At 35.8% G+C, this 14,820-nt stretch overlaps 1 protein-coding gene across 1 annotated transcript; it reads left to right on the top strand.

Moving 5' to 3' along the window:
- Positions 1-103: 103 nt before the first annotated feature.
- Positions 104-9,009, top strand: epha2b (eph receptor A2 b). The gene is given in 8 exon segments (XM_073822687.1): positions 104-116; positions 298-332; positions 334-360; positions 520-729; positions 882-1,031; positions 1,114-1,307; positions 1,691-1,846; positions 7,171-9,009. Coding segments are annotated over 8 exon segments (894 nt in total). The 3' UTR covers positions 7,280-9,009.
- The last annotated feature ends 5,811 nt before the right edge of the window (positions 9,010-14,820 follow it).

Raw genomic sequence — 14,820 nt, 5'->3', positions numbered from 1 at the left:
GTCTTTATATATACATTATAAATATACACAGTACACACATTATATAAACAAACTTTTATTTTGATAATTGCAATTAATCGTTTGAACAGAACTACAATAAAACATGCTATACACGCGTGAGTATATGTTTGTGTGTGTATGGTGTTATTACTTAACAGACATATGTATTAAATAAATATTAATACGTTTTTGTTGCTACTTGAGTTTTATTCCTCTCAAACATTTACTGAGAATTCTGTTTGTTTTTACTTCTCGCTTTCTAAAGCCGCTTTGTGTCTTTGTCTGTTTCTTTTTCAGTCAAGCATGCCATGATTGTGACTGAGTACATGGAAAAACGGAGCTCTTGACAAATACCTGAAGGTACGTTTGTCAAATTCATCACTGAGGCAGAAGAAAAATTATGACAGATGATTCTGACACACTTTCAAAGCGATTCAACACAGCAAATAATTTACACAAGAATTCCCTCATGTGCATTTTTCCTTTCACAAGAATAACAAAACTTTTACTCTATCACAGGATCACGATGGCGAGAAGTCGTCCTTCCAGTTGGTCGGTATGCTCCGTGGCATTGCGGCCGGAATGAAATATCTCTCAGACATGAGCTATGTACACAGGGATCTGGCTGCCAGAAACATCTTGGTCAACAGTAACATGGAGTGCAAGGTGTCTGACTTCGGCCTGTCACGTGTTTTAGAGGACGACCCCGAAGGAACCTACACCACCAGCGTAAGTTCACACAGTAAATAAATGTGTGGTTAAAAGCTGCTGTTAACTCCAGATGTCTTTATTTTACCATTACTACAACCTGGTTATTATTTCAGGATGTTCGGAAATTACAAGGGATTGCCTGACACTTGTTTATAGTTGTTTCCCAACAGGGAGGTAAAATTCCGATTCGCTGGACTGCTCCGGAGGCCATCGCGTACAGGAAATTCACCTCAGCAAGCGATGTGTGGAGTTTTGGCATTGTCATGTGGGAGGTCATGGCCTTTGGAGAAAGGCCCTATTGGGACATGAGTAACCATGAGGTACGGACTGGCCTATGAACAATAACTCTGCTGTTTGTCTCAAAGGATCTTCCGTCTTATCTGAGTACTTTTGTCTTTCTAGGTAATGAAGGCCATTAATGAGGCTTTCCGCCTTCCTGCCCCGATGGACTGCCCCTCTGCCGTCTATCAGCTGATGTTACAGTGCTGGCTGCAAGATCGCTCCAAACGGCCCCGCTTTGGCGACATTGTCAGCTTGCTAGACAAACTCCTCAAGAGCCCGGATTCTCTGAAGGCCATTGCAGATTTTGACCCTCGGTAAGAGCTCAACACATACTTTGAATTCTTAAAAGGCGTGAACGCAGAGAGAAGTTGAGGCATGTACCTACTATTACACAATTTTGTGCGAGAACGTCAAGCGGTAGTTCAAACAAAGTCATTCCTTGGTAAAGTTAAGACATGCAGATACGTACCAGTGGTACCACTGAATGGTTTGGCATCTTTAGATGTTTATCACGTTGTATGTGTGCAAGAGGGACAAATCTGGCCGTTTCGTATCTCTAGCAGATTCTCGAACCGAACAGACAGGTTTTCCTCTCGCAGCGTGTGTCTCTTCCCACCCAATAATTACAATAAGGGAAAGGCCAAAAAAGGTCTCGTCGTGCGGTTTGTTGAATGTATTTGTGTTCTGTCTTTGTCAGAGTTTCCATTCGGCTTCCCAGCACCAGTGGCTCAGATGGCTCACCCTTCAGGTCTGTGGCCGAGTGGCTGGAGTCCATCAAGATGAGCCAGTACAGCGAAAACTTCGGCATAGCCGGAATTGTCAGCATGGAGCAGGTGCTGCAGATGAAGAGCGAGTGAGTAACATTTAGTTCCCCTCATTCTGGAACCTTTAGCATGCTATGCAAGGGAAACGTGGCTGTGAACAATCAGATGAGATCACGCCAAGTGTCCAAAGTGCATTTTTGCAGAACTGATTTTTGCTTTGCCTGGTGTGTCATATCCTGGTGTCCAGATAAATGTTTGACTTTCATTTTCCTGGAACCAGTTAAAAACTAGGATTGTCAGGAGATTAAAACAAAATATTTTTTCTATGGTTAATTCGCTCAAAATTAGTTTCTAAATAGAAACTGGACTTTTTTGTGACTATTTGCTCATAAATGGTGTTTCTGGCATACAAAGAAAGATGGTAAGATGTTAACATCTTATTAATTTAATTTATAACTAAATTAGCCTTTTTTTTTGCAGACTTGTCTTACTTAGCCATGTACTGATAAATGAAAGTTAAAAGGATAGTTACTATAATGCAAATAAATAAATAAATAAATACATAAATGTATTAAAAATTGTTTTGTATTTTTATGATGATTATTTAATAACAATAACATTACAACAAGAAAAACAATAATAAATAATAAAATATTATTACAAAAGAGTTAACATAATGCTTTTCTTATTATTAATCTGAATAATAATTATTATAATCATTAAAATAAAATAATTATTACACAAAACAACTTTATTCATTTATTTATAATAATAATATAATGTTTAATTATTATCATTATATATTATTATTATTATGTTATTATATCGTTATTTAATAACAATAACGTATAACAACAAGAACAAAAACAATAATAATAAAAGTTATAATTATAACAAAATAGTTAAAATATAATACTTTTATTATTATTATTATTATTATTATTATTATTTATTTAGTAATAATAATAATCATTATTATTATTATTATAATAAATAAATGAATAAAATTATTTAATAACAATAACATTACAACAACAAAAATAATAATACTAATAAAATCGTAATAAAAACAAAATTGTTAACATGTAATGCTTTTATAATAATAATAATACATTTAATAGTAATTTAATAACATATTACAACAAGACCAAAAGCAATAACAATGACAAAATATTATAGCAAAATAATTAACATATAATACTTTTATTAATATTATTATTAATAATAGTAATAATAATTACAAAAAGAATACAATTTTGTATTTTTTATTTGTATTATTATTATTATTATTATTATTATTATTAATAACATAAGTACAAAAGCATAATAACAATGAAAAATTGTTATAACAAAATGTATATGCTTTTATTAATAACTTTTTTAATTTTAACTAATAACTATTATAAATAAATTAAAATATGTTGTATTATTATTAGTAGTAGTAGTATTTAATAACAATAACATATAACAAGAACAAAAACTATAATAATGAAAAATTATTATTATAACAAAATAGTTAACATGTAATGCTTTTATTATTGTTGTTGTAATTATTATAAATAATAATAATAATTATTATTATTAATCAATTAATAAAACTAAAAAAATGAAAATCAATGATTATAACATTATAACAAGAACAAAAACAATAATAATGTTATTATTATCATCTCACTATTCAAATATGTCATTTTATTTATATTTAACAAATTATTATTATTACTAACTATTATAAATGACAATTATATTATTATTATTATTTATTATGTTATCACTGTTTAAAAAGTTTAATTTAGCTTTTTAACTTTATTACACTATTTTTAAAAAAATCACTTGCATAGTATTGTAATTTCACCAATTTATATACATTTAAAAATGCCAGAGTTTGGACATACAGTACCCTATTTACAAACTTCCTTCGGTTTTCCCCCTTACATAATACAAAATTAGTATTCTGACATTATGTAAAAGAGTCCCTTGAATAAAACGGCCCCAGATGAACACAATTTGAGAGTTCTGGGAATTTGTGAAGGAATTCAGAGCTTCCTTTCCTGTGGCGTACGGCTTACACTGAGGCTGATTGGTCAGGACAAGATCGTATTTAAATAAGATGGTATCTTTTAACTTTTAATAATTCCTAGAACGTATAAATATTTTCCATGTTTTTGTTTCAGGGATCCGGTAATTGAATGTGGCTTAAATTTATGCTTTGGTTGCAAGGATAATCTCGCTCAACTGCAGACCATTTTTGATTTACTGTATCTGGCGAGCGCGGAAACCACATAAATTGTAATAATGATTTAACCTTCTTAAGACTTTTAATCGAGACGAGCGCTAGCATTTTACTTAAAAACTCAAAAAGCTTTCTGCAGGATTTTAGCAAACACGTTAAAATGCTTCTCGTGGATTCAAGTTTGAACGGAAAACACCGTGGCAGCAGAGAAAGAATAGAATTGGGTTTTTAGTGGCCTGGATGTGGTATATTGTGGCATGCTGTTCCCCCTCCCCTCCTCTGCCATCCATCCCTCCCTTCCTCCCACTGTTTCGGCAGACTCTCTCATCCCTCCCATTCCCAACAGTGCTAGTCAAGGCCTGTGCTTTCACTCAAGCCAGGAACCACCGTTTCTGCCTGCTGGGGCTATGAGGCTATGCGGCTACTCCCCCTCACATCAACACGATTGGACTTAAAAGTCAGGACATGAGATGAAAGAGTGTAGGGATGGTGAAGGAGAGAGCCGATGTAGATGTGGAGGTAAAGACGACAGTGCTGGACCTCACGGAGGAGGCAGTTTGACTGATGAAGGGGTTGGGAGTGTAGGAACAGCGTAGCTCCAAGACCTCTGGCTCTGCTCCCATGGGTGTTTTTAGCCTAGAAGCTCGCTGAACTTTGTGTGGACGACCAGAAATGTCTTTGATGTGTTTGTCTTTTATTTTATGGCCGACTGTTCCATCTGGTGTCATCTGGTAGCACTCTTTAAAACCAGAAACTATTTACAAGTCCTCCGCCGCCAGTGCAAGGCTAGCTCTGATTCATGGCGGGTGAAGGGAATCCTTATTAAATCATCAAGGCGCTAATTAAACATGTAATTAGGACTTAGATAACATGCTATCTTTCAAACGCCTCCTCTGAATTACTTTTTGAAAGACGAGATTGTGTGTAATTTTCATGCAGCCTCCCATCATGTTATTATCGTTGATGAAAACTAAAGCAAAGACTAAATAAACATTTTCAAAATGAAATTAAATAAAGGATTCAAATAAAAGAAGCAAATAAAAACTGAGGGAACTAAACAAAAATACATTTTTACAAATAACTCTAAAGACTAATTAAAATAATTCATAAAATTTTAGTTTAACATGGTGTATTTAAAAACTTTGCATTTGCATGTTGTCTTTGCTAAAACTAAAATAAAGCTGTAATTAAGTAATGAAAACTAAAATGTATAACTACTAAAGAATAAACATTTTGAAACTGAAATAAAAATAAATAATGTTTAAATGTGGTAAAACTAAGCTAAAATACATTTATGACTCTAAAACCAAAATATTCTAAAATTAATTTATAATTCTAAAAAATGTCATTTTATTTCAGTTTTAGATACATGATGTATTATAAAATTGAGTGTATTAACTATTGCTCAAACTAAGACAAAATTAACGAAATCTGTAAGAACTTAATGAATAAATAAACAAGCAATCTGAAAAGACAAACTGAAAATAAAACTAAAATTAAACTAAAATAACTCTGCAAAACTGAATCTGTACAAATACTAATATAAAACGAAAATGGACATACTTATTGTTTTAGTTTTTTATGAATAGTGTATTATAAAACTCTTATTATAAAACCTATAAAAAGCATTTGCATGGATGTTATAAAACGTTGCTAAAGCTTAAGGCTACATTCAAACAGAAAAAAATATTTTCTGAAGAAATAAAAAATAAGTAAAACAACTTAGCTAAACTAAACTAAAATACTAACATACATTTTCAACTCCAAAACCCAAATAATCCACAATGAATTAAAGCCGACATGCTGCATTATAATTTTTTTTACAGATGTATTAACCAAAATTAACATAACTTGTCAAAACTGAACAAACACTAAAATAAAACAAAAATGGATTTATAAATACTGTATTATAAAACGTTAACTTTTATTATAAATATATATGTAGTATTCACATGTGATATTATAAAACATTGCTAAAACAAAAAATAAATTAAGACTAAATTAAAACAAATGAAAACTAAAATAAGCGCGAATAAATTAAGCAAATTTTAGATTTAGTTTTGGATACATATTTTAATATAAATTTTAGTGTATTAACTTTGGCTAAAATGAAACAACTATTTGAAGTTTTGAAGAATTTAAAATAAAACAAAAATTGACCTTTTTTTTGAAAATTGTGTATTATAAAACTTGAACTCTTATTACGAAAATATAAAAAGCATTTGCATGGATATTTTAAAACATTGCTAAAACTAAAGACAACATTTAAACAGAAACTAAACAGTAAACATTTTCGAAAGAAATGAAAAATAAGTAAAACAACTTGGCGAAACTTAAAACTGAACTAAAATACATTTTTTGACTCCAAATCCAAAATAATTATTGAATTTATGCTGACATGATGTATTATAAAACTGAGTGTAGGATCTTTGACTAAACCTTGGCTAAAACTTTGGCTTAAACCAAAATTAACATAACTTGGCAAAACTGAAACTAAACAAATAAAATAAAAATAAAATCAAAATGGACATAACTGTTGCTTTAGTTTTTCATAAATGGTGTATTATAAAACACTAACTTTTATTGTAAAACTATATATTCATATGGGATATCATAAAATGTTGCTAAAACTAAATAGAGACTAAATTAAAACAACAACTTAAATAAAATGAAAATTGACAAATTCATTTTAGATTTAGTTTTGGATACATGTTGTCATACAAAATTTAGTGTATTATATTTGGCTAAAATTAAACAAAAACTAAGAACTAAAAAAAGACAAATTAACAATAAAGCAAAAATTGAACTAACATAACTCTTTAATGGTCTATTATAGAACTTTACCTCTTATTATAAAACTATAAAAACCATTTGCATTAAAAGACGTTGCTAAAACTAAAGACTAAATTTAAAACAGAAACTAAAGAACAGACATTTTCTAAAGAAATAAAAATAAGTAAAACAACTTGCCAAAACTGAAAATAAACTAAAATACACTTTCAAACCTAAAATTGGTTTTTGGTTTGGTTTTGGACACATGTTGTAATATAAAATTTTGTGTATTAACTTCAGCTAAAATTAAACAGAATCTGTAAAATAAATAAAATAAACTGAAAAGATAAACAAAATAAAATGTTCTGCCCTCCAGTTCTCACACGCTCTTTCTTTTCTGCTTCCCAGGGATATCCGTAACATTGGCGTCCGTCTGCCGGGCCATCTGAAGAGGATTGCCTACAGCATCTTGGGGCTTAAGGACCAGACGAGCACCCTGAGTGTGTTTGCAGTGTGAACTGTCTTCAAAATGCACCGAAGGGACCAAACAAACCCTTTGGCCGTGGACCGAATAAACTCTCAGCTGCCTCGGGATCGGACTGCAGGGACAGCCCTTGACCTGGCCATAACCCTCCAGTCTAGCGAGATGGACTCTCACCGCTGTGGAGACGCGTAGCATTTGATGAACCTCAATCAAAAATGGAGGAAGTGTAAAACAATCAAAAAGCTATTGATGTATGCATCAGACCATGTATATTAGATCTATTTTTACCAATACACATATGTTTATTTTTTAGAGAAGATATAGTAATTCCTTTAGTTTTGTTTTTTAGTTTCATATGCATGCTTAATTTTCGCCGGAGAGCGATCAACGCTAGTTAGCACTCTCATCTTATACGTCGCTCCTCCAATGGTGTTGTAGAAGAACCGGCACTCAGTAAAACCAGAGAAAACCAGCCCCGCAGGTCTTTGTCTACCAGAAAGTCGGCGGTTATGGGTTTAACGTAAGACTTAGCAATGTTCTGCTGAGATCAAGGTGATTGTAATGCTCTCTGGTTTCCATCATGCTTGAGTTGGCCATGATTTGATGTCTCGCGCGATGACATTTCTTTACAATTGCACTCTCAGCGCTATATGCTTTGGACCATCAAGTTTAAAGTCTCTGGTTTAGATGAAACAGAGCAGCGAGGCGTTCCTCAAACCCTGTGTTTTCTCTGCAAACAAGAAGAGCGGAGGCACCGCCATGAAATAGCACTTAAATCAGAAATCTCAGCAGCTGTCTCATCCTTTATCTTCATGAAAGGTTACAGCAATGATGACATTAAGGATCGAAAGGAACAAAGAGCGAGCGAAATGACAAAATGGAAATGGGTTGAGAAGAAGAAAAAAAACGGTTCTGGAACAGATTGTCGGACTAAATCAAATGGGAAAATGCGATCCGGCGGTGTTCTGCAAACAAATGCACGGTTCTGATTTTCAGATATTTGCACCAAGTGACAGTCCTCGCAAACTAAGAAAATGATCAAACGGACAGTTATGCGGACCAGGATGTGTGGATGATATACCGAGGTCTGGTATTCATTCTGTATCTGCAGATTAAAGTCGCCTGGAGCTGTGAATTGCGCAGACTATCTTTGGCAGGATCTGGTTTATGATTAACTGATCCCAAGATATGCTGGGATGAAATGCTACGACCTTTCTTGATTATTTCCTCTGACTTATAAGACCTCAATATGATTTCAAATGGGGGTAGATAAGCCTCTTGTATGGGGAAAAAGCCTTTCTATAAACTCCAGCTACCTAATGTCCTTAACTCTTAATGGAGGATATTGCAGTTCCTTGTTAATTTCATTATATTTCTAGATGCATATGGGTTCTTCCATACTTAGAAATGACATATTTAGTATTTGTTTGCAGTTGATATTGTATTTCATATCTTTTTTTTAAGTGGGACATTGATATTGTCAGACTGCAGACTTTTTTGGAAAGGGAAAATTGTCATTTTTGATCACCTATCTTGGTTCTGAACTGTTTCTAAACATCGAAATTTGAAAAGCTTTGTACAAACATACATATTTCCAAACAAAAACTAGTTTGATTGGGCCAACTGTTTTGTACTTTATTTAATAGTCTATTTATTTTTTACTTTATTTATTGTTTTAATAACACTGAATTGGGATTTGTTTGTAATGGAAGTTTGTCTTTCAGTCACAATAAAATCTTTGTAGCCTTTGAAGGCCCACTGAATGCATTATTCTATGTTTTGACATAATTTCAACTAAAACAGGAAGACAGGACATATCCAGCAGTCCTGCCCACGTTTTTAAATAGCCAATAGCATTTTGTTTAGATCACATCTTGGGCCAGAGATGTTGAGCTCAGAAAAGCCGCATTTGACAGCGGATGACAACCACAATATCATCCATATCACATTATCTATATATATATATATATAAAATAGCATCCAAATGTGTCCAATAGGTTTTGTTGTCTGTGCAGACTCGCACATATGATCCACCCCATGCTATTGTCTCTCTAGACCGGAGCAATCCGTGTGTGCGCTGAGGCAGTTTGTGTGACACAAACCACTTCATTCACCCCAACGGAATGCATATTCACAATCTGAATCGTTCCCTAGTCCTTATATAGTGCACTAAGTGCCATTTGCTATCTAGAAAATACAAATTCTGTGAACAAGTGACCGCTTTCAGCCACAGCTTCAGCGTCTATTTATAGTGTAGGGGGCGGGACGCTTCAGATTCTAGAGAGCATTTGACTGGACAGAAAGTTGATGAGAAGCTGAAGTGTCATCAAAATCGTTGATCCTTATTGGCAGAAGTTTTAAATGCTTATATCTTTGAAATGCGAATTTTGTTATTGTTTTTGGAGCACACTAGCTTATAGATAACCTTAAGGCGAACATATTCATACTGAAAGCCAAAAAACTTCAATTTTGATTTCATGGGGACTTTAAATTCAATGTCACTTTGACTTCTTTTTTCTTTAGCAATAAAAAGCCGTGATAGAATAGAAATGAAGTTACTGCTCCTAATAACAGCTTCATTGTGATGCATTAAGCACTGCCCTTAAAAGTCAATACAGCTTTTGTGTACTCTGCTGCAGATTTGCATGACTGCGTTATCTAATTGGTCAAAGCAGCCCTTATTTAATTAGTTGCTGGTTTGCAGTCCATCTGTAAACTATGACGGAAACCATTGAACCTTGTAACCCGTGCAGGACAATTAACTTTGTTCTCAATTTAGCCCCTCCTGTCCTAAACCGCAGCTTCACTGAGCCCAAATTAAGAGAGGCTTTTGTCTGGCGTCCCAGAGTATTGAATTTATCAGCTGCCGTTGAGTGATGCAGGTAACAAAGCCGCTAATGCACCCTTTTGATAAGGTGGAAAATGTCAAGGTTGGAATGTAAATATTTAGATACGAAAATAATCAGACAGGGGAAGCTGGCTAAAGAAATGCCATCATGGAAGTCAGACAGGTAGAGCAAGGAAACAAAATGTCCTGTATCCGTTTCTTTGACCTGCATTATGTCTGTCTTTGTCTAGCCAGCTTCGTCATCTTTTGTTTAGATGTTCTCGCACACGCGGCCTAGAATTAGGTATGCTGTAAAATATAAGAGATCTTAAAAGTAGGGCACATTGTATTGTATTTATATGAAGGACTTTTCTGTGTTGATTTTTGCAATTTGCAGTTCGACGTATTTTAAGGTAATGGAAATGTATAAAATGGATGTTTTTGGTGAAATAAAAGAAAAAGAAGAAGCTTTCACCTCTGAAAACACATTTCTGTTACACTGACGTCGCTTAGGCCACACAGTACAGTCTTGTTTCTTTTTGTTCTTTTTTGCAGTTTAGCAAGTCAAATGTTGATTCATTAACCGCGCTGAGGGATTCAGTTCAGTGAACTCTTCTTTAAAGCATTCATTTAAACAACCCATTTAAAAAAGAAAGTAGGGAACAGAACAGCCTGCACGCTGTGTTTTTCATTCACTCAGGCCCCGATCACACCGAACGCGTTTTTGCAGTTGGAGGCGCCTCTTTTGAATGGTTTTCTGTTGGCAAGTGAGCGTTCTGCGCGCTGCTTTTGCGCCCAGGGCGCCTCGCGTTTTTGCAGGAGCGCTCTGAGCGCCTGAAGTTGAAAAAAATATAGGGCAAATTCCAAATGGAAGTGCGCATCCCTACGCCCTACTCCCTCCGAAGGGCAGATCCCTTTGAAGTGAGTTCTTTTAAGGGAGTAGGGCATTTCTGTCTCTTTTAACCGTTTGGAACTCCCTTGGCGAAGGGAATGACTGACGAAATGTTACCTTGACAACGCTGCGCAAACGTGATCACTAACGGAAATCACTTCCGTGAAGTGACCATGGAATGTTCCCTTCGCTAACGGCCTTCTGGAAGGGCCCTTCGTGAAGGGATTAAGTTGCTCACTTTCGTTTGGAACGTCCCTACAAATGGCGTCCCCTTCTAGAAGTGCCCTTGAAGGGCGCAAAATAGCCGTTTGGAATTCGCCCATAAACTCTGAGCGGAAAAACGCCTAACGTCATTCGCGTTCTTTTCCATTGTCCAATCGAATGAATGGAGAGGCGGGCCTTCTGTTGTGGTGACGAAAGTTGCTTACCGTTGCTTAAAAAGTCCGGAGACTGCAAGAAATGGAGGAGAAACCTTTGGTGTCTGTCGTGGGTAACCCAGAGCTGTATTATTTAGGGTTTCTGCTAATATGACAGTTTACTTAACAGCAAAAAACTAAGATTTTAGAGCCCTCGCGCTATAATCCTTTGATTTGACTGACAGGACAGCTTTTTTGGTAGTTGCTTAGCAATATAAAAAAACCGCAGCACAATGCTCTTTTATTAAAAGTCACCAAAAAAGGCAGTACTGTGCGCGCCTCGCGTTTTTAGAACTAAAAGACGCGTTCGGTGTGATCGGCCCCTGAGACTACAACTCAATTAGAAAGACGTGCTTGTCATTGTTTTGCCTTATGCTTTGTTTTATGTTGAATTCAGTCAGTACTGACTGCAAAGTTTTGCGAGGTCACATTTACAACGCAGGTAGGCTACGATTTATAGAGTGTTTTCGCCATATCTATGGTTTTCGCTAGGGATGCACCCAGGGTTCGAATTACGGGGGAGCTAAGGGGAGCTCGGCTCCCCTGAAAAGGACCTGGGCTCCCCTGAAAGCCTACTTTGAGACATTTAGGGGAAGCTCTAAAACACTTTCCATTTTTTGTGTCGCATATAGATTTTGATTTTCTGTACATTAAGGTTCCTGAAATAAATGATTAAAAATGTGTCAATGTTGTGTGTTTATTCGCTCATTACATTACTATTTCCGAACACTATTTTCCGCTGTCTCCTGCTGTGACCATCCATGTGTGGCGGCGCTGCACTGAAATTACTACGTTTACGTCACCACTTGAACTTCTCACTGAGTTGGTATTTGAATGTTAGCTTAACTTCAAGTTCAAAACATACTTTATTCGTTTTTTGGAACACTCTGTGGATAGCCTACTAATAAGAATGTCAAAAAGAAAGCAGCCAAAACTCAGTCAATTTGGATTTACAAAACAAACGAAGAGGAGTGATGACAGCGCACCAGCTACTATTTTTTTTATGATTGTTATGTGAGTTATTCTGTTTTCATCATGATTTGCATGATGTAGGCCTAAGCGCGGTTGATTCAGAACCGTGGACAGAGCTGTTTGCCCTACACTGACAACACTGACTGACGCTTGCGTTTTGAAGTAAACGGTTTACTAAGTAAACAATAGGTTTACTGTAAACCTATTGTTTCAAATGCCCGAACATGCACCAAAAGCGTTAAAGTCAGTCAGGCAGGATCGGAAAATAGGGCTCCCCCGAAAGCCACTTTGTAATTCGAAACCTGGATGCACCGATCCGAATCGGCCGATCACTTGCACGTTTTGTCAGTAAAGCCGGTTCTGTAATCAGCGGTAAATGCCATCAGGTGCGTGATTTCACGTTGAGCCGTATATACTACACACAGCCGTTGTTCACTGACGAGCTGCGCACTTTCACACTGATAATGAACATTGATTTGCGCAGCTCATCGGTAAACAACGGCTGTGTGTAGTATATACGGCTCAACGTGAAATCACGCACCTGATGGCATTTACCGCTGATTACAGAACCGGCTTTACTGACAAAACATGCAAGCATGATCGGCCGATTCGTATCGGTGCATCCCTAGTTTTCGCCCATATTGGCGCACGTAACGAACAATTGCTGCTTCCCAATTCGCATACTTATACTATGCCCTAAAAGTATGTACTCTTTTTGTGAAGAAAAAGTACATACTTCTAAGTATGTAGCAGAATAGCTTTGGGACATACTACTTCGTCTTTAATGGATGCTCTGTTTCTTAGTTACCTGAATCCTGTCACTGTTTAAACTGCCCTGTCAGTTAACATCATCTACATTTCGTTTAATTTGATTTCCTACCGTGTTAGAGAGAAATGAAGAGTCTTTCATGCCGAGAACTCTACTGGTGTTTGCATAATGATGCATTTAAAAGTTAATGACCAAACCTAACATTCTAAAGTAATATACCGTGGATAACATTAAATACATATTTTTTATTAGGTTACACATTGATTATTTATCACTCGGGAAGAACGAGTCGTCTCGGGGAGTGATTCTTTCAGTCGCGCATGCGCAATTGCGCAACTATGAACGAACGACTCAAACCCGAAGACTCGAGAAATTAACTAATCAATTCTGTTTCCGGCTCAGGCAGCATAGGTAAAGTGTATGGGGCTGTCACGTGATGAACGAACGACTCAAACCTGTACTGATAGAGGTGAGGGAGCCGAATGATCTGAACTTCCCATCACTATTTTTAACACTTTTTATGCGTGTTTGTAGTTCTAATCGAATCCTAGTTCACCGCGCAATGCATTGTGGGCAATATTAGCCGTTAGAGTGCGGATTGATCCGCACTTCGAATTCTTAAGTTAAGTAGTAGACCATCCGAGAAACTTTGGAATACTTTCTTAAAACATACTACGATTTGGGAGTCGGGACATACTAATTCTCTTTTCGAATACTATTTAGGACGGATAGTATGCGAATTGGGACGCTGCAAATGCCACTGAACCGAACGAAACTCATTTTTGGCATATTTTGCTGATGATCGCTGCTGAAAATGGTCAATTATTGTCATGTTTTGGGCTGTAGTGTATACTAATCGGTTGTACCGAAAAAAAAAAAAAAAACATTAGGAGTAATCAAGGAGACGAGTGCGAAAAACTGAGGAACAAAAGGCGTTTGTGGTTGGCCAAACTAAAGCAGGAATTTCCAGGGCAAGAATCTTGGCAACATTTGTGTTCTTATCATTTCCGGTCAGGTAAGTGAAATATTAGGCTGATATCTTAATTAATGCAGCTTGTACGTATCTTTACCACCTATTAATTTAGTTTGTCAAACTATAACGCCCTTTCCTGCTTACTAAATCCTTCTCCATATGATTTAGCAGCTTCCCCAACTTTACTCCGTGGTTTAAACAGCATAAATTAGCAGAACAACATATTCAGTAGTACATTAACTGTGTAATCCATGCTGTTGTTTACAGCCGAGTATCGCCAATATGGTAGGGTGACCAGATGTCCCGGTTTTTGATGTGTCCTGTCCCTGACTAGAGCTGTCCATGTAAGTGTCCCCGTTTTACAGCACATTCAAAACAACCCACAGATACAGTATGGCTATAATTGTCACACAATGTGATATTCAAACTCACATTAAATACTTTTAACATTGAATAAAGCACATAATCAGTACCTGAGATTATCAGTCAGTAGGCACGTTTCCATTACAGATTTGCACCCAACTTTGGTGCTATTTTATAAATGTCCATTAAAAGTATTGAAAAATGACAGCGTTTCCATTAACCAATGTTATGCGACTGAAAAGTAATTTTTTCCTCTTGCGATAAGTCATGGCAATGGATTTTTGTGGGATTTTGGCTATTTAATCGAATGTGACCTGTAAATGCGAAAAAAAAAAAGTTTCTACTGCTGTTTTGCGTAATAT

The sequence above is a fragment of the Garra rufa genome, chromosome 18, assembly GCF_049309525.1.
Source record: "Garra rufa chromosome 18, GarRuf1.0, whole genome shotgun sequence".
NCBI classification, from domain to species: domain Eukaryota; kingdom Metazoa; phylum Chordata; class Actinopteri; order Cypriniformes; family Cyprinidae; genus Garra; species Garra rufa.
The sequence above is the reverse complement of the archived record's forward strand: the minus strand, read 5'-3'. Positions and strand labels throughout refer to the sequence as shown.